This window comes from Pezoporus flaviventris, unplaced genomic scaffold, assembly GCF_033815535.1.
Source record: "Pezoporus flaviventris isolate CSIRO_AGI_PZ_B2104156 unplaced genomic scaffold, CSIRO_AGI_Pfla_v1 ptg000078l, whole genome shotgun sequence".
NCBI lineage: Eukaryota > Metazoa > Chordata > Aves > Psittaciformes > Psittacidae > Pezoporus > Pezoporus flaviventris.
In genome coordinates this window covers 11,720,446-11,743,536 of record NW_026892626.1, presented here as the reverse complement: position 1 = coordinate 11,743,536, position 23,091 = coordinate 11,720,446, and the positions used below count along the sequence as shown (strand labels likewise).

At 39.7% G+C, this 23,091-nt stretch overlaps 1 protein-coding gene across 1 annotated transcript; it reads left to right on the top strand.

The window, feature by feature from the left end:
* The first annotated feature begins 895 nt into the window (after positions 1-895).
* On the top strand, positions 896-22,647 carry LOC133279475 (ubiquitin carboxyl-terminal hydrolase 42-like). Its single transcript, XM_061473215.1, has 15 exons — positions 896-1,041; positions 12,358-12,468; positions 12,617-12,719; positions 12,880-12,947; positions 13,092-13,162; positions 13,712-13,794; positions 14,277-14,388; positions 14,756-14,896; positions 15,098-15,198; positions 15,655-15,793; positions 16,314-17,045; positions 17,432-17,520; positions 18,192-19,670; positions 20,209-20,501; positions 21,555-22,647. Exons 1-15 carry the CDS (start codon positions 900-902, stop codon positions 21,593-21,595), a joined length of 3,705 nt encoding a protein of 1,234 aa, XP_061329199.1. The 5' UTR covers positions 896-899; the 3' UTR covers positions 21,596-22,647.
* Positions 22,648-23,091: the final 444 nt, after the last annotated feature.

Sequence of the window (23,091 nt, the reverse complement as noted above, 5' to 3'; positions counted from 1 at the left end):
TTTTAGTTTGGTTGTTGTCGTTTGTTTTTGTTTTTTTCATATTTCTTACCAGCTATTTAGTTCTTCAAGTTATCTCTTTGATACTGAGTGACAGAATTTCCTTCTGGAATGCTTCTTGATAGTCTTAAGTCAACCAGAACTTTTACCTCTGTTACAGATACGAACAATGACTTTAAAGAGAATATCTTCAATATTTAAAAACCTGTCACAACCTGAGGAAGATGCAGAGAAAGTACCGACAGGTTCTGTGTATTCTAGAGCCTCTGAAAAACCTAAGCCTTTTGGCCAGGAAGAGCAAAGTTAGTGTGTCTTCTGTCCTTCCCCTCCTTTCTTCAGAACAAAATACCCAAAAGTTAGAAAACACAGTTCTCATTTGTTGCACTGATACAAGATGATGACTAAAGCCTTCAGCACTAGGCTGCAATTTTGTGAGTCCCCTAAGGCAACTGAAGGGACTGGTATTGGAAGACCTGTAGTTTTATCTTTAAAAACCTACTTGCAACAATGGGTTTGAGGAGGTTTTTATAATACACAGACTTAGCCAGGTCTTCTGTGCTGTGCAGAGAAAAGTACATTTTACCTTTGTGTTTATGGCTTCCATTATTCACAAGCCTTTGAATGCTAACCCTGCTCAGGAAGAGGTCTGGTATCCGTAGGGTTACCTGCTCCGCTGGTTACTCCCTTACTTTTCCATCCTAGTTCTTACAATCTGTTCATCATGTTGTTTTGCGTTGTGGAGCAGACCTGGTTCTTCTGGGTCCTCCTGCAGAATGCTCCCTTTTAAACATGCTTTTTCAAAGAGAAACATTAAATATTTTTTGAAATCTGATTTTCTTGCAGTCGTTAACGATGGAATTGCCCCACCACGTAAAATTCTTTTTCCACCTGAGAAAATCTGCATGGATTGGCAACAGCCACTGAACGTTGGAGTTGGACTGTGGAATCTGGGCAATACGTGTTACCTTAATGCTACTTTACAGTGTTTGACGTACACACCTCCTCTGGCCAATTACATGCTGTCTCTTGAACACAGCAAGTCATGTGAGTACTTTCTAACATGATTATAAATACGTTGGGCGGCTGCAAAGGTGAAAGAACAAGAGTGATTCTGTGGAGAAAATGCGTGGCTTTCCCGTTTTACCTGTCGAAGCTGGCTTTGAATGCCATCTTCGTGGTCTTTTTCAACATAAATGATTCTGTGATTCCGTGCTTATTTAACAGGAAGCTCGGAATGGCATATAAAGTGCATTTGTTCATTTAATGCCCAATGGCAAAGTTGCAAATAAAGAGCATTTCTTGCTTTGTGTGAATAGCGAAGTACGTTGTAAAGGAAGGCATTTGATGAACATTTGGCATTTGTGTTTCCTGCTGGTAGAAAGGTGGTAAAATGTAGGATGTTGGCATCGTAGCGTCTTCGTCTCTGCAGCCTAGATAGCGTCATGTGCTAGTACTGCAATAAATGACATGTTCACTATTGACCCATTAAAAAAGCCCACACCCTAGAAAGCACTACGAGCTAATTTCTGCTGACCTGAAATGGAAATTTGTGTGGGGCAGTATTAAAATTTAGACTGGTTTTATTCTAGTTAAAAGTTTGTATTTTTTTAAGCCTTTGAATTTGTGTTCTTCACATTTCCATTCTATGCTTGAACTGATTTGGCATAGGAGCCTCTTTTCATATCCTTCTAGGTCTATTTTGACAAAGGTACATGCATGCTTTTTGGTTTGGCATCTTAGTGTTTATTCCTAGAAATTTAACTGTGTTTTTTTTTGACATAGATAAAAATGCTTCCAGTTAAGAACCCTGTTGCAAAAAGGAGGGCAGAAATACTTACACATACCTTCCTTTAACCTTTCCTTTCTCCCAGAGGATTCTTAGCTCTGTGTCATGTAGCTCACCTAACAGCAATATGCTGAAATTCGCACGCATTCTCTCTTAGCGCTGTGTCATCAATATCAGTAGTGTTTTTCGTGGCTATTGTTTTTTGGTTTTGTTCTTTTTTTGGTAGCAATGCTTATTTGACTAGACTGTGTTGCTTCTTTCACTCTTCAGGTCACGAAAAAGGCTTCTGTATGATGTGTACATTGGAAGCTCACATTAACCAGGCCCTGTGTTTCTCTAATAGTGCTATCAAACCTATATCTGTTATCAATGGCCTTAAAAGTAAGTCATTTCAGATGGTTTTCTTTTGATATATTGGGTAACTTCAAAGCACTCTCTGATGCATAGAAATGATTTTGATACTTTTAGAAACGTGAGTTTTCTTTCATTTTCTAGGAGATAAATATAACCACCTTCTTATTTATTAGGAATAGGAGAACATTTCTGTTACGGCAGTCAAGAGGATGCACATGAATTCTTGTCCTTCACTGTTGATGCTTTGCAGAAAGCTTGCTTGAATGGAGGCACCACGTACGCATAAACGAATTATTTAACCCTTAGATGTTCTCTAGCCCCTTTTACTCCTTTCTTTACTATACTACATTAAAATGACTGTCCTTGGTAAAAACTGTTTGAAGAGTTAACTCTGAGCCTCGTATCATCTGAGGCCTGATTTATCATTTCTTTCCAGATGGGACACATCTTCTCAAGCCACTACACTTATTTATCAAATATTTGGAGGATACCTAAGATCCCGAGGTACTTGTTACAATTCTTCCTGTCCTTTGAACTGGTGTGTGTCTGTTTGTAGTAAAGGACTTTGTGCTTTGACTAAAGTAAAATGTATGAAGACATTAAATTTGTCCAGTCAGTGTTAAGCATTTGTATTCTGATTCCAGTAAAATGCTTGAACTGCAAAGCCGTTTCGGACAGGCACGAGCCATTCCTCAGTATTACTTTGGATATAGAGGTAAGGTGTTTTGTGAATACGGCTCGAGCTGCATAAGGACCTGTAGAGCTTTCCAGATAAAGGCATTTTACTTAAAAATATACACTGCTAAAAGGAAAGAGCTTGGTGTTGGGTGGGAGTGGATTGGGCTTTGGTCTTGTGTGGAATGCATCTAGATGCTCTCCATGTTTGCAGTGGGTTTAACCTGTAAAAACAGTAATTACATCTACACAAACACCTATACCCTCACACTTCTCTGTTATTCTGCTTCAGCATCTATATCGTTAGGCTGATGGGTTTGCTTGTTCTCATTATTGATGCCGTAGCATAGTACAGATGGTGTCTGTGGCACTGCAAACTTTATCTTTTTATTTCAAAGTAGCATCATTTCCACAGGAGGTAAATGCTCAGCGTACTCTGAGGTTTCTGCCTCCTTCACAGTGGTTGCCGGTTGACAGTAGGTCACTTGAGGATGAACTAGCAAGGTTCTCTCGTAGTTATACCAGGAAGTGTTTGAAATTTTGCATTTCCAGTGACCTAGTGCTCTACCTTCTTATTCATCCAGACCGTTACGTCTCTCACCGCGGCTCTGAAACAATTTGTGACACCTGAACAATTGGACGGAGTAAACAGCTATAAGTGTAGCAAGTAAGATTCCTACTAATTCCATCTGAGTCCAAGAGAAGGCGTTTAATGTGTCACATGAATATTTGGAAATAGAAGAATTGTGGCCATTAGCTCATATTAGACTTTTATTCCTACTGCTGCCTGCGCTGGGGTTTATTAGCCTTCGTCAGTGTGAGGTTGCACACAGAAGTATTCGTCTGGCCAGAAGTTAAAGGGGATGTCTGCTAAGTAGTGGTGAGCTGAAGCACAGAGCTAAGGACAACGATTTGGGGTGGGAGGCAACATCAGCTGGCTGAAGGTCCTAGTGTTCCGTGTGAAAGGATAATGTTCTAAGTCCTTTGTTTTGTAGAGCTGTCCGCTTACATGCTGTTACCTTCTGTCTATTAACAAACGTGAAGTGCAGCATATGGGTTCATAAGCCTGTGCGAGAGATGAAAACTTGTTTGAGTTTTGGGAGGGGGAAGAATTTGTTGTTAAACATTTGTCTGTGCTTGTTTTTAAGGTGCGAAAACATGGTTCCTGCCTCCAAGAGGTGCACGATACATCGCTCCTCCAAAGTTCTCATCGTATCGCTGAAAAGATTTGCAGATTTTACTGGTGGCAAGATCAACAAGGTATATTTGCAGCTGTAAAGCAGCTTTATCTTCTCGGAATGGGAGATTTCCCCAAGAAAATATCATTTTAAACGGGGGAAGTTTAGATTGGATATAAGGAAGAAATTCTTTACTGTTAGGCTGGTGAGGCATTGGAATGGGTTGCTCAGGGAAGCTGTGAATGCTCCATCCCTGACGGTGTTCAAGGTCAGGTTGGGCAGAGCCTTGGGTGGCATGGTTTAGTGGGAGGTGTCTCTGCCCACGGCAGGGGGGTTGGAATTAGATGATCTTAAGGTCCCTTCCAAACCTAACTATTCTATGATTCTACGGTTTAAAAGCTGTTAATGTTTGCAGGCTGTAAGTGTAATAACAATAGTCCAAGAAAAGTCAATCTAACAACTATGGCTTACAGTAACCATAAGAGTATACCTCACTCTTAGAGTTAATTCTGCAGAAAACAGTTCTCTGCAGCTTCAATTACGAAATATTGTTTCTGAGAATAGGTATTTTTAAATGAATCAAGACTATATTTGTGTGATCCTAGCCTGTGTTTTGAGAAGGGTTTTTGTCAGGCTGTTCCATGAAGTGTTTCGGGGTAATTTTTGAATCTTCCTGTTTTGTGTTTAGGATGTGAAATACCCTGAATATTTGGATCTTCGAGCATATATGTCCCAGTCAAGGGGAGAACCACTCATGTATTCTTTATATGCAGTTCTTGTTCATTCTGGTTTCAGCTGCAATGCTGGACACTATATCTGCTTCATAAAGGTGGGTATCAGCTTGATTTCTAACAGGGTAAAATAAACAAAGAAAATCAATGTTACCGGCAACCACCATTTTGATGGAGAAAGGTTGAATGATGTGTTCCGTTTGATTTGTTTGGTACGTTTCGTGCTGTAGTGTTCCGCCTGTGATGTCATTTGGACATCATGCATTTTGTCTGAAGATGCCACTGTCTTTTGTTTGCAGGCCGGCAATGGATTTTGGTATCGAATGAATGATGCCATAGTGGAGCGTTCCGATATCAAAACGGTTCTCAATCAGCAAGCTTATTTACTTTTTTATATCAGGTAATACCGACTACTGAATCTGTTCAGAATATATTTACTTTCCTGTTACTGATACTTTTCTTTTTTTTCCAAGTGTTTTTCTTTCTGTCCTAGGAAAAGTTTACTGTTTCTGTAATTCAGTTCTGTCTAACCTGAACTTACCGCTGTCATTTACTGTCTTTCATTGCTTGGCCTTAAACTGGTGTGCTTGTGTACATTGCTCTGTATCCGCTCTACGTAGCGGGGTAATTTAGAAGAGGAGAAATAACACCGTAGATGGCGTAAGGGTGAGATGTTGCTCTGACAAGAATAGTCATTGTAGGGAGACCATTGTCTGTTTTTTTAGTTTGTAGTCTCGGTTGAGTCTTTTGTATGTGGCTTCTGTGTCACGTCATCTGTTCTTATAAAATTACATATGGGGTTTTAATCCAAGAATAGGTTGAAAGAAAAACTCTAAAGTGATATCACTGTTTTTTTCCCAAGGCGCCACGATTTGACAGTTGGAGAACGTGGTTTTTGCTTACCAGCAACTTCTTATCCCCGTTCATTCCTTGGTCAGCACGGGCCTAATAGTAAGCAGGCTGGATTTATGGGAGCACGGCTTCCTCCTCGTATGATTAAGGTAATTTGCAGGGAGCAAATAATGGCACCAAATTGATAATGTTGTTTTCTTTGGATGGGAGGGGGGGGTAGCTTGTTGTTTTAGAGCATCTGATGAATTGTTTTCCCTCCCACACTGCAGCTTTCTTCACAACCATCATGCAACAGCCAGAATTATTCAAACAGTAGCTAGTCCCAAATTGTGCAGCCATGCTACTTCATTATACTTCCAACTCAAAGCGCTTTCTAAAGCACTGAGAGCTACGCTTTTGAGACACTTGGAGGAGTCTGTTAATTCTTGATGATGATGATGGCGATAAGAAGAATAGTAGTAGTAATAATAATAATTAAATATCACTCCCCCAGTGTTACTTCAGCTGAGACAGTGAAAACGATTTTTCTTGGTCCTGAGTACCAGAGCAATTATAGCAGTGTTTTCAGGGAACGTTTAAAGGGGAAAATAAACATATTTGGGAAGAGCTTTAGTCAATGTTAAGTTGTTTGAGTGGGTTTCAGAAAATGAGGCTCATTTGATACCAAGATGCAGTAAACCAAAAGCAGCAGGAATGAAACACACTTGTTGGACTTAGGTTTATATTGGAAGTGGCGTGTTTTTCTTCTTAGGTGGTGAGGCAATTTGTAGAAATATTTAGTAGGAGAATTTAATGTTTTAATAAGTGCGGTGTGATTGCACATATTCATCTTGCAATCTTTTCTTTTTAAATACAGAATTCAAGTCGTTTAAATGGAAATGGACCCCTAGAAGAGGATACAAATCCTGTTGGTATCACCATAAAAAGGCCATCTTCAGCTCCATCAACAGCTTGCATTCAAAACTGGGCAATTACCAGGCCTTCAACTACGGATCCATCAAAAGCCCAGAAGATCACTATCAGTATTCGTAAAATATTGCCTGAGTGTCAGACTGTGTCACAACCTGACTGTCTTACCAGTGCTCTGGAGAATGAGGATCTCAGCAAGGCTGTTCCTTCCTCCACAATTGCAAATTCTCTCAGAGCAGAGTCTACCTCAAATGCATCTACAGTGGCAGTTGCTGCTAACATTTCCAAACAGGAAGTTCCTGATGAAATGTTTGTAGAGCCAGCAGTGAATGGAAGTTCTACACTCGGGTCTGATGCTACAGTCGCTTCCAGTCCAGAGTCTTCAGGAAAATCTGAGGCGTCGAATGGCGTGTTTAAAATGAATTACAACGTATCTTCCAACGGAACTGTAATACTGAAGGTAGTCGGCACATTGCAGAATTCCCGTTCTTTCTGTGAGAGTGCTGAAGAAGAGAGATCCCATCATGTGCTGCCAAAAAATGATTCACTAAATTGTGCTATTAGTTTAGATAATGGATCTAAACAAAATGGACTGAAACTTGATGATTTTACTTCCCAAGTCCAACCTGCTAAACCTTCTGAGATATTCTTTGCTAAAACAAATGGATTGCTTGAACCAGTGAGTTGTTTGTTCCATCTAGAACTCCTCACCTATGGTGTGTTTAGTATTCAGGAGCATTGAAATGTTCCTAAGTCATGTGAAAACAGCACAAATTTAAACTTCATCGTTAACGCTTTGTGCTATTGTCGCATTAGAATTTGCAGAGCTGAACTGGCATGTGAGAACATGTCAACTTCAGAAAATTTCACCTGAGATAGTACTTCATAAGTTTCATAAATATACTGGGGGGGAAGGGGTGATGTGTGAGATAGCAATGGTGCATGTAAGGCAAAGTGATCTTGTTTAATGACTAATGAGGAAATTTTGAAAACAGTTTTCTTCTAAAGGTAGTATTTTTTTTGTCTGTTAACGTCTGCGTTTTAATTGTAGGTACCTGTAGCTGAGTCACCGATTCCTCAAGAAATAGTCTTAGAATCCCTGGCCTACAGCCACCTGAACAGGTTGTCAGAGAAAACAAGGTAAATTGAGTACACTCTGATGAAAACAAGATTTCATACAAGTTTATCATTGTTTTACCCATCTACTAGTACTATTTAATAGAAAGCTTTCCACACTGTATGTGTAGGGTTGCAGACATCAGCACTGAACATGTGTTATTCTGATATTAATGAAAGCAGATGCCTCCCAGAATGGTTCTGTTTCTTCATAGGATAATTTTACTTTTTTTTACAATTGGATTTCTTTTCCACTGTAAATTCCCACCTTGTGCCCTCCCATTTTGTGGAGAGAAGGGAAATGAATGAGTTGACTTTTTTCTAGTTTGGGGAGAGCGAAGGTAGTGGTTTTGGCTGCTGATGCCTTACAGAGTCCCTTTAGAAAGCTACAGTTTCCAAACTGTGTAAGGGAGTTTAGAAACATACAGAGTTTACCAGTAGCCACCAAATCTTTTACTTCAAGGGATTTTTGCTCCTAACATTTATCTTTTAGGTGAACTTTTTCAAATGAAAAATGTGTTTTTGTTTTGTGCAGTGTCCCTGCACCTCAAAGGTCTGAGGGTGATCGTCTGATGGAAACCGTAGTGACGGAAAATAATAACTACGCAGAAGTACCGCCTGTTAATGACTCTTCTCTTACAAAGCTGGATAAAGTTCTGGAGAGTCAATTCTCTAGACAAAATGAGGGGTTGAATAATAAAAAATGCGAAGAGGATAACAGGCAAAAATACGAGGAGAAGATACACGACTCCAAAAAAACTGACAAAGAGCACTGCCGAAAGAAGAGACAATACTCTGACATTGACGAGGAGAAGCAAAGCAGGAGCAAAGTGGATGATTGTTCCTGCAAAAGGAGGTGCTCTCACAGAATGGAAACAAATCAGCAATATCATGCTAAGCAGGACTATTGCAATGAAGGCAAGTACAGACCTTCCTATAATGAAAGAAACAGTCCAAATAATGGCAAAATCTGAGGAAAATACTCTCGTTACAGATCCCGAAGCAGAGAAAGAACGGAACAAGACAGGAATCAGTATTATCGTTCCAAAGGAGAGAGAACCTGGAGCATGGAAACATACCGTCGAAGCACGGAGTTGGGAAAAATGCAGATATTACAAGACTTATGACTCTGTCCATAGAAAAGGAGATGGTAGAGAGAGGAAGTCCTTTCATTTTGATAAAGCCTTTCATAAATTGAGTCAGTTCTACAAATCACGTAGGCATTATCACTGCAAGAGCAGATGGGCTCACAACACTCACTGCAAAGAGGAAGGATGGCATCACTTGAGCAGCCACAGCGGAAACTTCCGTCATTGTTCACTACCTCTGCAGCAGTCTGAAAAACACTCTCGGGAAGGGCACGCACCTCCACCTGCCTCAGCTCATGCACAATTTGACAACTCTTTCTGGGAAAATGAGAAACTGAGGCTTGGCAAGAGGAAATATGGCAACGCAGAAGGAAGAGAAGGTGAACTGGAAAAGAAATGCCGCAAGATAGATGATAAATACCAAGAGAAGGATTACAAGTAAGCAGGAATTCCAGCATAATCCGCCATTCTTTTCCTAACTCTTTTCTGAATGTTTCCCATGCCTGCCTTTTTCCCATTGTTTCTAAGTGATTTATATAGGATAATCTGACTACGGGTTGGTCATTGGGCTGGTCATTAGGTTGGTCAAGCAAACATAGGAGGGATGTTGCTGAATAGCATTAGAATGCTAGATCTGGAGCACAAAGCGAAGAACCTGTCGTGGTTTAATCCCAGCCTGCTGAACGAAGGACAGAACCACATCTGCGCAATGTTCTTGATTAGGTTACCTTAGATTAGCCACCTTCTCGAGTCTGTCGGATCCTGTAATCACAGGGCAGACGGAGCTGCATGCAGGCTTGAGACTTCTCGTTCAGAAACCAAACCACTGAGACAGGGTTTGATGCTGAATGTCATGCCAGGGAGCGACATTGCTTTCTTTTGTCTTTCAGATGCAAAGCTCACTGATGGAATCCTTCAGTGCCTGAACTAAACCTACCAACAAAACCAACTACTTCTTACCATCAAAACTGAGTCTTTACCATCAATCCTGATGGTTTACCATCGAACCTGGCTGTTTACCATCAAGAATGACTCTTTACCATCAAACCTGTTTACCATCGAACCTTGCTTTGCCATCAAAACTGACTCTTTACCACCAAACCTGATTGTTTACCATCAAACGTGACTGTTTACCATCAAACGTGACTGTTTACCATGGAAGGTGGCTTTACCACCAAACCTGCTTACGATCGAATCTGGCTTTACCATCAAAACTGACTCTTTATCATCAAACCTGTTTACCATCAAACCTGGCTTTACCATCAAAACCGACGACTCTTTGCCGAAAGAAACTATGACTCTTTGTCTTCAAACTGGACTTTATCGATACTATCGAAACTTAGAATTTATTGTTGAAACTTTTACCGTCAAGGCAAAATCCATCTGTTTTAATTCCATTTTCTTAATATACCGTCACTTGTCTGAAGTCTCAGTTGTCTGGTTTTGTCTCCCTAAAGTGGCTAGCTAAAGACAAATTCATACTGTGATTTTAATTTTGATTATTAAATGCTGTCAAACTGTGATGCACTTCATAGTCACTGGTCCTGCATCAGGAGACCAGTGAGTGGGAACCTCTGTGAAATACAGTTCATCTGACTAATCTGTCTGGTCTAATGAATCGACTTGAGGAGAAGAGATCTGAGTTGTTCCCCCACTTGCCTTATATTTGACTGAAGCTCATGGAAGGCAACGGGCAAAATCCCTCCTTAATTTAGGGTGGGAAAGCAGCTCTTAATGGAGTAACATTCATAGCAACACAGCTATGAGTGTTCAGCCTTACAAAAACAACCGATTTTGCAGCTGAGGAGTTTTCTCTCTGAAAAATTCAACCTGTCAATTTAAATCAGTGTGCTTAAAGGTAGGCAAAGAGGCCTTTTACTTACAAGAGCAGTTGCAAAATCAGATCTTAACTAAATCAGCACGCACCTCCCATGTATTCCTGGTAAATGAGGAGCTATGCAACAGTAGAGTTTCACACTTTATTTTAGAGAAAGTCTCCAGGCTGAAGCAACAGGTCCTCCTGATAAATGACAGCGTTACTATTGCAGTGGATTTACATCAAACATCACATTTTTAACAATGATCGATACAGAGTATGTCATGCAAATCACTTGTGTACACCAAGTAATACTTCAATCAGTCCCTATCTGTGCAGCATTTACATTTTCTATTCAAACTGTAGCTAGAAACATTTTACAAGAAAATACAGAAAAGGAATTTGTAAGCCAAAAGTCTTAGTTTGTAGGATTTGGTCTACAAGAGACCTAGCTTTTCCAGCCAGCATATCTACATAGGTATGTACTACATCTTAAAAATACGCATTGTTTTCAAACACTAGAAAGCACTATAAATGCTGCTCAGTTGACAGAGGTTCTGTTTTGTACCAGTTTAAACCGGTTCAAAATGTGAAGCAACGTAAAGCTTATTTTGTCAGAATAGTGTCAGTTTTAAGTCAGTCCGGCTGAGCTGAAGTTTCCCGTGCATTTCTCTGCCTGCACTGCACTGGCACCGGCACCGTGGCTGATGGAAGCAGCCACACAGTTCAGATGCTGAGCGAAGCCACCTGCCTGGCTCTGGCTGGCCCCTGCAGCTGCAAAGGGCAGCACTGAAAACCAGGAGCAGAAGAACTGCACGCGTTTCAGTGCAAGAGGAAGGGAGAAGTTTGTCGTCCCCAGAGGGCTTTTCCTCAGCACGGCCAACCTCTAACAGGTGCTGCTTTAGGCCACTGAGCCGCCAGTCTGTCTGAGTAGCTACCCCTGGACTTAAAGCCCAATAGTAAAAGGGAAAAAAAAAGGTTGAGAGTTTTTTTCTTTGCCCGCATGGGTAGTACCTACTTGCCTGATATTTTCACAAGCCACTTTGTTTTACTGGCCTTGAACAGTGGAAAGTTTGGGCCAGTTTCACTCCCTCTTAATCCTCTTACAAAGAACATTCGGAATGAAATATCATCACACACAAGAACATTGTTCCGTTAGCTTTGGTAAATTAAAAGAGATTCACTGAGCACCACAAATAGCTGATTAGGATGTCGCATCTTTTTAATGCTAAGAAATACTACATTTCCTGCTACAATAGCCTTAGTTATACGTTACTCTCAATAGTTATTCCTGCCGGATAGAAGAACTTCATCTAAATACAGCAAATTAACTCCCAAGGCATTTCCTTCATGCTTCTGGGCAGGCATCCTCACCCGGTTAAATAAACAGATTTTCAGAAGGGAAGAACTGATACAAAAGTGCTTCATGGCTTATGAATGCTTTTGTAATCTCACATTTCTCCGGGAATACTTTATTGGCTGCTTTTCACACCCTTGCACTTCTTGGTACCACTGATTCATCAATGTCAGTAGTGTTTTGTCATACATTCTGCAGCCTGTAGAGTTCACATTCATATCAGTCTGCAAAAAAAAAAAAAAAAAGTCATTGCAATACTGAAAATGTTCATCAGAAAATGCATTTTAATACATACTTAGTCGTCATTTAAATTCTGTACAGGATTGCATAATAAAATGTCACAAAACTCTTGGGATATTTACACCTTAGGAGAAGAGAATGTACATGAAGAGAGGACATTGTACCTGTAGCTTAAAAACTACTAATTCATAAGGTTGAGGTTTGTGTTTTTTGTAGCAATGCATATTTGGCTAGAATGTTGCTTCTTTCACTCTTCAGGTCATGAAAAAGGCTTCTGTATGATGTGTACATTGGAAGCTCACATTAACCAGGTCCTGTGTTGCTCTAACAATGCTATCAAACCTACATCTGTTATCAATGGCCTTAAAAGTAAGTCATTTCAGATGGTTTTCTTTTCATACATTTGGTAACTTTTCAAAGCACTATTTCAGGCATAGAAGTGATTTTGATACTTTTAGAAACGTGAGTTTTCTTTCATTTTCTAGGAGATAAATATAACCACCTTCTTATTTATTAGGAATAGGAAAGCATTTCCATTACGGCAGTCAAGAGGATGCACATGAATTCTTGTCCTTCACTGTTGATGCTTTGCAGAAAGCTTGCTTGAATGGAAGCACCAAGTAAGCATAAACAAATTATTTAACCCTTAGATGTTCTCTAGCCCCTTTTCCTCCTTTCTTTACTATACTACATTAAAATGACTGTCCTTGGTAAAAACTGTTTGAAGAGTTAAATCTGAGCCTTGCATCATCCGAGGTCTGATTTATCATTTCTTTCCAGGTTGGACATATCTTCTCAAGCCACCACACTTATTTATCAAATATTTGGAGGATACCTAAGATCCCGAGGTACTTGTTCAAAATCTTCCTGTCCTTTGAACTGGTCTGTGTCTGTTTGTCTGTAGTAAAGGACTTTGTGCTTTGACTGAAATAATATGTATGAAGACTTTAAATTTGTCCAGTCAGTGTTAAGCATTTGTATTTTGATTCCAGTAAAATGCTTGAACTGCAAAGCCGTTTCTGATACGTATGAACCATTCCTTGATATTACTTTGGATATAAAGGTAAGATGTTTTGTGAATATGGGTCGAGCTGTATGAAGACCTGTAAAGCTTTCCAAATGAAGGCATTTTACTTAAAAATATACACTGCTAAAAGGAAAGAGCTTGGTGTTGAGTGGGGGTGGATTGGGCTTTGGTCTTGTGTGGAATGCATCTAGATGCTCTCCATGTTTGCAGTGGGTTTAACCTGTAAAAACAGTAATCACATCTACACAAACACCTATATTCTCACATTTCTCGATTATTCTGCTTCAGCATCTATACATCCATCGTTAGGCTGATGGGTTTGCTTGTTCTCATTATTGATGCCGTAGCATAGTACAGATGGTGTCTGTGGCACTGCAAACTTTATCTTTTATTTCAAAGTAGCATCGTTTCCACAGGAGGTAAATGCTCGGCGTACTCTGAGGTTTCTGCCTCCTTCACAGTGGTTGCCGGTTGACAGTAGGTCACTTGAGGATGAACTAGCAAGGTTCTCTCGTAGTTATACCAGGAATTGTTTGAAATTTTGCATTTCCAGTGACTTAGTGCTCTACCTTCTTATTCATCCAGACCGTTACGTCTATCACTAAGGCTCTAGAACAATTTGTGAAACCTGAACAACTGGACGGAGAAAACAGCTATAAGTGTAGCAAGTAAGATTCCTACTAATTCCATCTGAGTCCAAGAGAAGGCATTTAATGTGTCACATGAATATTTGGAAATAGAAGAATTGTGGCCATTAGCTCATATTAGACTTTTATTCCTACTGCTGCCTGCGCTGGGGTTTATTAGCCTTCGTCAGTGTGAGGTTGCACACAGAAATATTCGTCTGGCCAGAAGTTAAAGGGGATGTCTGCTAAGTAGTGGTGAGCTGAAGCACGGAGCTAAGGACAACGATTTGGGGTGGGAGGCAACATCAGCTGGCTGAAGGTCCTAGTGTTCTGTGTTAAAGGATTATGTTGTAAGCCCTTTGTTTTGTAGAGCTGTCCGCTTACATGCTGTTACCTTCTGTCTATTAACAAATGTGAAGTGCAGCATATGGGTTCATAAGCCTGTGCGAGAGATGAAAACTTGTTTGAGTTTTGGGAGGGTGAGGAATTTTGCTGTTAAACATTTGTCTGTGCTTATTTTTAAGGTGTAAAAACATGGTTCCTGACTCCAAGAGGTACACAATACATCGCTCCTCCAAAGTTCTTACAATATCACTGAAAAGATTTGCAAATTTTACTGGTGGCAAGATCAACAAGGTATATTTGCAGCTGTAAAGCAGCTTTATCTTCTTGGAATGGGAGATTTCCCCAAGAAAATATCATTTAAAACTTGTTAATATTTGCAGGCTGTAACCATTGACTAATAACAATAGTCTAAGAAAAGTCAATCTAACAACTATGGCTTACGGTAACCATAAGAGTATACCTCACTCTTACAGCTAATTCTGCAGAAAACAGTTCTCTGCAGCTCCAACTATGAAATATTGTTTCTGAGAATAGGTATTTTTAAATGAATCAAGACTATATTTGTGTGATCCTAGCCTGTGTTTTGAGAAGGGTTTTTGTTAGGCTGTTCCTTGAAGTGTTTCAGGATAATTTTTGAATCTTCCTGTTCTGTGTTTAGGATGTGAAATACCCTGAATATTTGGATCTTCGAGCGTATATGTCCCAATCAATGGGAGAACCACTCATCTACGCTTTATATGCAGTTCTTGTTCATTCTGGTTTCAACTGCAATGCAGGACACTATATCTGCTTCATAAAGGTGGGTATCAGCTTGATTTCTAACAGGGTAAAATAAACAAAGAAAATCAATGTTACCGGCAACCACCATTTTGATGGAGAAAGGTTGAATGATGTGTTCCGTTTGATTTGTTTGGTACGTTTCGTGCTGTAGTGTTCCGCCTGTGATGTCATTTGGACATCATGCATTTTGTCTGAAGACGCCACTGTCTTTTGTTTGCAGGCCGGCAATGGATTTTGGTATCGAATGAATGATGCCATAGTGGAGCGTTCTGATATCAAAACGGTTCTCAATCAGCAAGCTTATTTACTTTTTTATATCAGGTAATACCGACTACTGAATCTGTTCAGAATATATTTACTTTCCTGTTACTGATACTTTTCTTTTTTTCCAAGTGTTTTTCTTTCTGTCCTAGGAAAAGTTTACTGTTTCTGTAATTCAGTTCTGTCTAACCTGAACTTACCGCTGTCATTTACTGTCTTTCATTGCTTGGCCTTAAACTGGTGTGCTTGTGTACATTGCTCTGTATCCGCTCTATGTAGCGGGGTAATTTAGAAGAGGAGAAATAACACCATAGTAAGGGTGAGTTGTTGCTCTGACAAGAATAGTCATTGTAGGGAGACCATTGTCTGTCTTTTTTAGTTTGTAGTCTTGGTTGAGTCCTTTGTATGTGGCTTCTGTGTCACATCATCTGTTCTTATAAAATTATAGATGGGGTTTTAATCCAAGAATAGATTGAAAGAAAAACTCTAAAGTGATATCACTGTTTTTTTTCCAAGGCGCTACGATCTGACACTTGGAGAACGTGGTTTTTACTTACCAGCAACTTCTTATCCCCGTTCATTCCTTGGTCAGCGGGGGCCTAATAGTAAGCAGGCTGGATTTATGGGACCACGGCTTCCTCCTCATATGATTAAGGTAATTTGCAGGGAGCAAATAATGGCACCAAATTGATAATGTTGCTTTCTTTTGATGTGGTTTGGGAGCTTGTAGTTTTAGAGCATCTGAATTTTATTTTCCCTCCCACACTGCAGCTTTCTTCACAACCATCATGCAACAGATCACTCTTTTTCAGTGTTAGTTTAGCTGAGATAGTGAAAACGATTTTTCTTGGTCCTGGGTACAAGACCAATTATTGCAGTGTTTTCAGGGAACGTTTAAAGGGGAAAATAAACATATTTGGGAAGCGCTTTAGTGAATGTTAAGTTCTTTGAGTTGGTTTCAGAAAATGAGGCTCATTTGATACCAAGATGCAGTAAACCAAAAGCAGCAGGAATGAAACACACTTGTTGGACTTAGGTTTATATTGGAAGTGGCGTGTTTTTCTTCTTAGGTGGTGAGGCAATTTGTAGAAATATTTAGTAGGAGAATTTAATGTTTTAATAAGTGCGGTGTGATTGCACATATTCATCTTGCAATCTTTTCTTTTTAAATACAGAATTCAAGTCGCTTAAATGGAAATGGACCCCTAAAAGAGGATACAAATCCTATTGGTATCACCATAAAAAGGCCATCTTCAGCTCCATCAACAGCTTGCATTCAAAACTGGGCAATTACCAGGCCTTCAACTACGGATCCATCAAAAGCCCAGAAGATCACTATCAGTATTCGTAACAAATTGCCTGAGTGTCAGACTGTGTCACAACCTGACTGTCTTACCAGCGCTTTGGAGAATGAGGATCTCAGCAAGGCTGTTCCTTCCTCCACAATTACAAATTCTCTCAGAGCAGAGTCTACCTCAAATGCATCTACAGTGGCAGTTACTGCTAACATTTCCAAACAGGAAGTTCCTGATGAAATGTTTGTAGAGCCAGCAGTGAATGGAAGTCCTACGCTCGGGTCTGATGCTACAGTCGCTTCCAGTCCAGAGTCTTCAGGAAAATCTAAGGCGTCGAATGGCGTGTTTAAAATGAATTGCAACATATCTTCCAACGGAATTGTAATAGGGAAGGTAGTCGGCACATTGCAGAATTCCCGTTCTTTCTGTGAGAGTGCTGAAGAAGAGAGATCCCATCATGTGCTGCCAAAAAACGATTCACTAAATGAGGCTATTAGTTTAGATAATGGATCTAAACAAAATGGACTGAAACTTGATGATTTTACTTGCCAAGTCCAACATGCTAAACCTTCTGAGATATTCTTTGCCAAAACAAATGGATTGCTTGAACCAGTGAGTTGTTTGTTCCATCTAGAACTCCTCACCTATGGTGTGTTTACTATTCAAGAGCATTAAAATGTTCCTAAGTCATGTGAAACACTGTGAAAACAGACAGCACAAATTTAAACTTCATCGTTAACACTTTGTGCTGTTGTCGCATTAGAATTTGCAGAGCTGAACTGGCATGTGAGAACATGTCAACTTCAGAAAATTTCACCTGAGATAGTACTTCATAAGTTTCATAAATATACTGGGGGGGAAGGGGTGATGTGTGAAATAGCAATGGTGCATGTAAGGCAAAGTGATCTTGTTTAATAACTAATGAGGAAATTTTGAAAACAGTTTTCTTCTATAGGTAGTATTTTTTTTGTCTGTTAACGTCTGCGTTTTAATTGTAGATACCTGTAGCTGAGTCGCCGATTCCTCAAGAAATAATCTTAGAATCCCTGGCCTACAGCCACCTGAACAGGTTGTCAGAGAAAACAAGGTAAATTGAGTACACTCTGATGAAAACAAGATTTCATACAAGTTTATCATTGTTTTACCCATCAACTAGTACTATTTAATAGAAAGCTTTACACAGTACAGCAAATTCCACACTGTACGTGTAGGGTTGCAGACGTCAGCACTGAACATGTGTTATTCTGATATTAATTAAAGCAGATGCCTCCCAGAATGGTTCTGTTTCTTCATAGGATAATTTTACTTTTTTTTAAAATTGGATTTCTTTTCCAATGTAAATTCCCACCTCGTGCCCTCCCATTTTGTGGAGAGAGGGAAATGAATGAGTTGACTTTTTTCTAGTTTGGGGAGAGCGAAGGTAGTGGTTTTGGCTACTGATACGATGCAGAGCAGTGAGCAGAGGGAGACAAATGTGTTTGGTGTGGGTTTTAATGTACTACTTGCAAGCTCAAGAGAAGAAAAACATCTTCTCCATCTTCTCTGGGCACTGCTGAATGTGTAAGAGTCGGTTTCTAAAGGGACTGCCTTACAGAGTCCCTTTAGAAAGCTACAGTTTTCAAACTGTGTAAGGGAGTTTAGAAACATACAGAGTTTACCAGTAGCCACCAAATCTTTTACTTCAAGGGATTTTTGCTCCTAACATTTATCTTTTAGGGGAACTTTTTCAAGTGAAAAATGTGTTTTTGTTTTGTGCAGTGTCCCTGCACCTCAGAAGTCTGAGGGTGATCATCTTATGGAAACCGTAGTGACGGAAACAGTGTTTGCCTATGAACAATCCAGGATGCCTCTTTCCGACCTTGGCTGTGAGATTGAAAGTACTTTTACTGTATCAGACTCTGAAACCACTGAAACCATTGCTACCGAAGACGTTGCTGAAAGTGTTATAACAAATGCTGATAATGTACATCCCAGTATCAACGGTCAGCACAAGGTCAGGAAAAAATCCTTGGATACTGAAGATGAATACCTTGGGCATTGTGAGTCTGAAGAAAGTAGAGACAAAGACAAACCAGGAAGACCAAACGAACCTGTACTCTTTGCAAAAGGAGATCCTTCGTATATGAAAGGGTCTCCCGAGAGTGAAGAGAAATTATGGCAAACTTCCTCTGTGAAGTCTGACATTGAATGTAGTCCTAAAAAACTTGCATGTCTAGGTGTTACAGATAAATGCCAAGATACAAAGGACATTTCTAATAACTACGTAGAGGTACCACCTGTTAATGACTCTTCTATTACAAAGCTGGATAAAGTTCTGGAGAGTCAATTCTCCAGACAAAATGAGGGGGTGAATAATAAAAAATGCGAAGAGGATAATAGGCAAAAATACGAGGAGAAGATACATGACTCCAAAAAAACTGACAAAGAGCACTACCGAAAGAAGAGACAATACTCTGACAGTAAAGACCAGAAGCAAAGCAGGAGCAAAGCGGATGATCGTTCCTACAAAAGGAGGCGCTCTCGCAGCATGGAAACAAATAAGCAATATCATCATAAGCAGGATTATTGCAATAAAGGCAAGTACAGACCTTCCTATAATGAAAGAAACAGTCCAAATAATGGCAAAAGCTCAGGAAAATACTCTCGTTATAAATCCCGCAGCAGAGAAAGAACGGAACAAGACAGGAATAGGTATTACCATTCCAAAGGAGAGAGGACTTGGAACAGGGAAAGATACTACCAAGATGAATTACGGAGATGGGAAAAATGCAGATATTACAAGGATTATTACTCTGTTCATGGAACAGGAGATGGTAGAGAGAGGAAGTCGTCTCATTTTGATAAAGCCTTTGACAAATTGAGTCAATTCTACAAATCACATAGGGATTATCACTGCAAGAGCAGATGGGCTCACAACACTCACTCCAGAGAGGAAGGAGCCCATCACTTGAGTAGCCACAGAGAGAACTTCCGTCACTGTTCAGTACCTCAGCAGTCTGAAAAACACTCTCGGGAAGGGCACGCACCTCCACCTGCCTCAGCTCATGCACAATTTGACAACTCTTTCTGGGAAAATGAGAAACTGAGGCTTGGCAAGAAGAAATATGGCGACGCAGAAGGAAGCGAAGCTGAAGTGGAAAAGAAACGCCGCAAGATAGATGACCAAAGAATGAAAAAAGATAAGAAGGTCAAGAAGAAAAAGAAGTCCAAAGATAAATATCGAGAGAAGGATTACAAGTAAGCAGGAATTCCAGCATAATCCGCCATTCTTTTCCTAACTCTTTTCTGAATGTTTCCCATGCCTGCCTTTTTCCCATTGTTTATAAGTGATTTTTGTAGGATAATCTGACTACAGGTTGGTCATTAGGCTGGTCATTAGGTTGGTCAAGCAAACATAGGAAGGATGTTGCTGAATAGCGTTAGAACGCTAGATCTCGAGCAGAAAGTTAAGAACCTCTTGTGGTTTAAACCCAGTGTGCTGAACCCAGGACAGAACCACATCTGCGCACTGTTCCTGATTAGGTTGCAACAATTATATATTTTTAATTCCACATATTCCACAATTAGCCCCTGTAAGGATTTGTGTACAAACCAAGACTTACTGTCATTCAGTCTGAAGGCTAATGTTTGTTGCATCTAAAGTCAGATGTGCAGAAATTACTACAAAATAACTGACACACAGCAAGCCATCACCTGTGATAAAATAAGTAACATTCCACACATGCATCAAATGCTGCATCCGTTTTCCTATTTTTAACCTGCATGTTTCCCTCAGACTTCAGGATTTGGATGGCCTTGTGTTCCGCATTGACAATGACAATCGCAAACGGAAGAAAAAGAAGAAAAAGAAGAAACATATCAGGAAACTGAAAGACTTCTCAGAATATTTAGATTCTCGTCTCGAGAAGACGACGCAGGAGAAGAAGAGAGTGCCCATTTTTTCAGGCAACTATTTATGTGAGCAATACAGAGGCCAGGGCAGTGAAAAAACATACAAGGACAGGAAGCCTTCTGGGGCAGGTGACAACAAGAAATACGGCTTCATCCCATCCAGTAAGTATGTGAACGGTAAAAAGCCACAGGGTGTTTGCAGGACTCCTTTTTACTCACAAAGACACTTGTTACAGTTGGAACAACCCTTAAATGCTTTTATACAGTAGTGCAAGTGGTAGATGATGACATGAGACTTCCGGTCTAGTAATATTGTAGTAAAGCACCATCTTCCCCAAAAAGACTTCCAGGGTAATTGATTTAAATAAAATACTATGTTCAGCTGTTTCACCACATAGATACGGAGCTGACTGCTTATTCAGATGAACGTCAGTTGATGATAATACTGAACTATGCTTCCAGATATAGCTCAGTCTTCTCCTAAACGCAGTTGTTAACCTCCCAGAGGAAGCTTGCAACTTAAGACCTGGAGAGTATGTTAAATGCCTGCCACTGGTTTATTTCCTTCTGGTTGTTTTTCGTTAGCATAGGCTTAAAAATACAGAGAAGTGGGCTGAGGGAGAGCTGTTTTGCAATCGGAAACAATTCATCTACTCTAGGACTGTTTTGGCTTTAGTGAATGCTCCTGCCAGCAGGTGGCCAACTCTGGTTATTTCTAAACCAGTCAAAAGTATAGGAAGAAATTAAATGCCTTGCACCCCACTACACAGGTCAGGGGCATTACGATTAGTGCGCTATCTGTGTAGGTGTAAGAGATGTTAACCGATAAACACAGTGATAGAACCCCACTTTGATCCACTGCTTGCAACACAAGTGGAATATGAGGAGGGCAGTGAAAAGCAGAATTTCAGTATTTCCTCAAGTCCATAGATGTTAACAGACTTCCTCTTGTGGAAGGTCCGTCTTTAAAAATATTAAATAAATGGGTCCCAAGTAGGAATTTCTGGATAATGGAATCTCTCTCAAAAAAGGCCACCACAGCAGTGTGTTTTTAAAGAGCCTGGAACCTCTCAAACAGGCTAGGGACAGACAACAGCTGAGAAGGAATTGTTAGGTTGTGCCTTTTCACCAGGACTCCCCAGTAAATTAATAAGGATGGAAAGGGCTTGTGACAGGGTTTGACATTGAACATCATGACAGGGAGTGACATTGCTTTCTTTTGTCTTTCAGATGCAAAGCTCACTGATGGAATCCTTCAATACCCAACCTAATCCTACCAACAAAATCAACTACTTCTCACCCTCAGTCCCGACTTTTTACCTTCAACATCATCAACCCTTTACCTTCAAAAACGATGACTCTTTACATGGAACTCGACATTACCAATATTGACCATCAAAACTTAGAATTTATTATTGAAACATTTACCATCAAGACAAAATCCAATCATAAGTGGTGCTTAACATTTCTGTACAGAATTTTACCATGAAAGACTTTTTTTTAGTTTTTAACTTGAGACTTTGTTTTTTAAGATAATCCAAAAGGGTGGAAACTTTTTACAACTGCTGAACATTGTAAACTACCACATTATGTTCTCACACGTGTGAGATAAGGCCCTGGAATAGACCATCTCAAATGCTGCTTATTACAGGCTCAGGTTGACTTTATGTTATTCATGTAATGTTACTCCAAGTTAGACACCTGGTGCAAGAGCAACCAGGGATTACAAAAATTGCAACTGACAGTCTGTATATTTAATTTAAAGACTTATTTAATATTTCTCAAGTAGAATTTTTTTGCAAGAGCTTCATTTTCTTTCCTGTTCTGTCGGACACTAGGATCTAATGTACTTCATATACGAGTTATATTCAAGATCTGGAAGAAAATCATCTGGTTCTCAGCATTGTGAAACAACAGATATGCAGTTTTGAATGTATTTCTCAAGATGATTTGTAATACTCTTCCGTATGTTTTTATTACATTTTCTTAATATACTGTCACTTGTCTGAAGTCTCAGTTGTCTGGTTTTGTCTCTCTAAAGTGGCTAGCTAAAGACAAATTCATACTGTGATTTTAATTTTTGTTATTAAATGCTATCAAACTGTGATGCACTTATTCACTGGTCCTGCATCAGGAGATGAGTGGGGAACCTGTATTAAATACAGTTCATCTGAATAATCTGTCTGGTTTATACAAGCTGTGTTGTTCAGAGATGTCTAAAGTTTGATCTTTGTTTTTTTAAAGATAAAAAGCACTTGCCCCACTGTAAATATATAGCATGTAAAATTTATATAGTATATAAATACAGCAAAGTTAAAATGGATTTTTACTTGAGTTTTACTGGAGTTATTTAACATGCAATATGTCATGTGAACTGACAGCTTTCAGAGTGTATTTGATGCTCAAGAAATTAGATCTTCCTTTCAGTGGTAGGGGAGATGATGCTGTCGCTGTGACCCAGAGAAGATCAGTAACTTGGGATTTCATCTGCCTAAACAAGAATGCAGAAGGCTTTCTTTCTCCTTTGGTGTTAAAAGCTTCCACCACCAGGCAGCAAGCTGGGAGCTCATCAGTAGCTTTTTACTGTGTGTGACACTAAATCAAAATCCAAAGGAGAAAGGTTAATGTTTCAGTAAATACTTGAAGAAATATTTTGGTACATGGAAAACCCCATAAAGCCAATCTATAAGTGTACCCTGCATAATGTTCCTATGGCAACAGTTCTGTGAAGTTACATAAAGTAACATGACAAAGAAACCACACACTG

Coding starts and splice junctions, on each gene's coding strand:
- LOC133279475 (XM_061473215.1), top strand. CDS start 900: ATGGATTGGCAACAGCCACTGAACGTTGGAGTTGGACTGTGGAATCTG. Junction 1,042..12,357: donor TCTTGAACACAGCAAGTCAT/GTGAGTACTTTC, acceptor TTCACTCTTCAG/GTCATGAAAAAGGCTTCTGT. Junction 19,671..20,208: donor TATCGAGAGAAGGATTACAA/GTAAGCAGGAAT, acceptor TGTTTCCCTCAG/ACTTCAGGATTTGGATGGCC.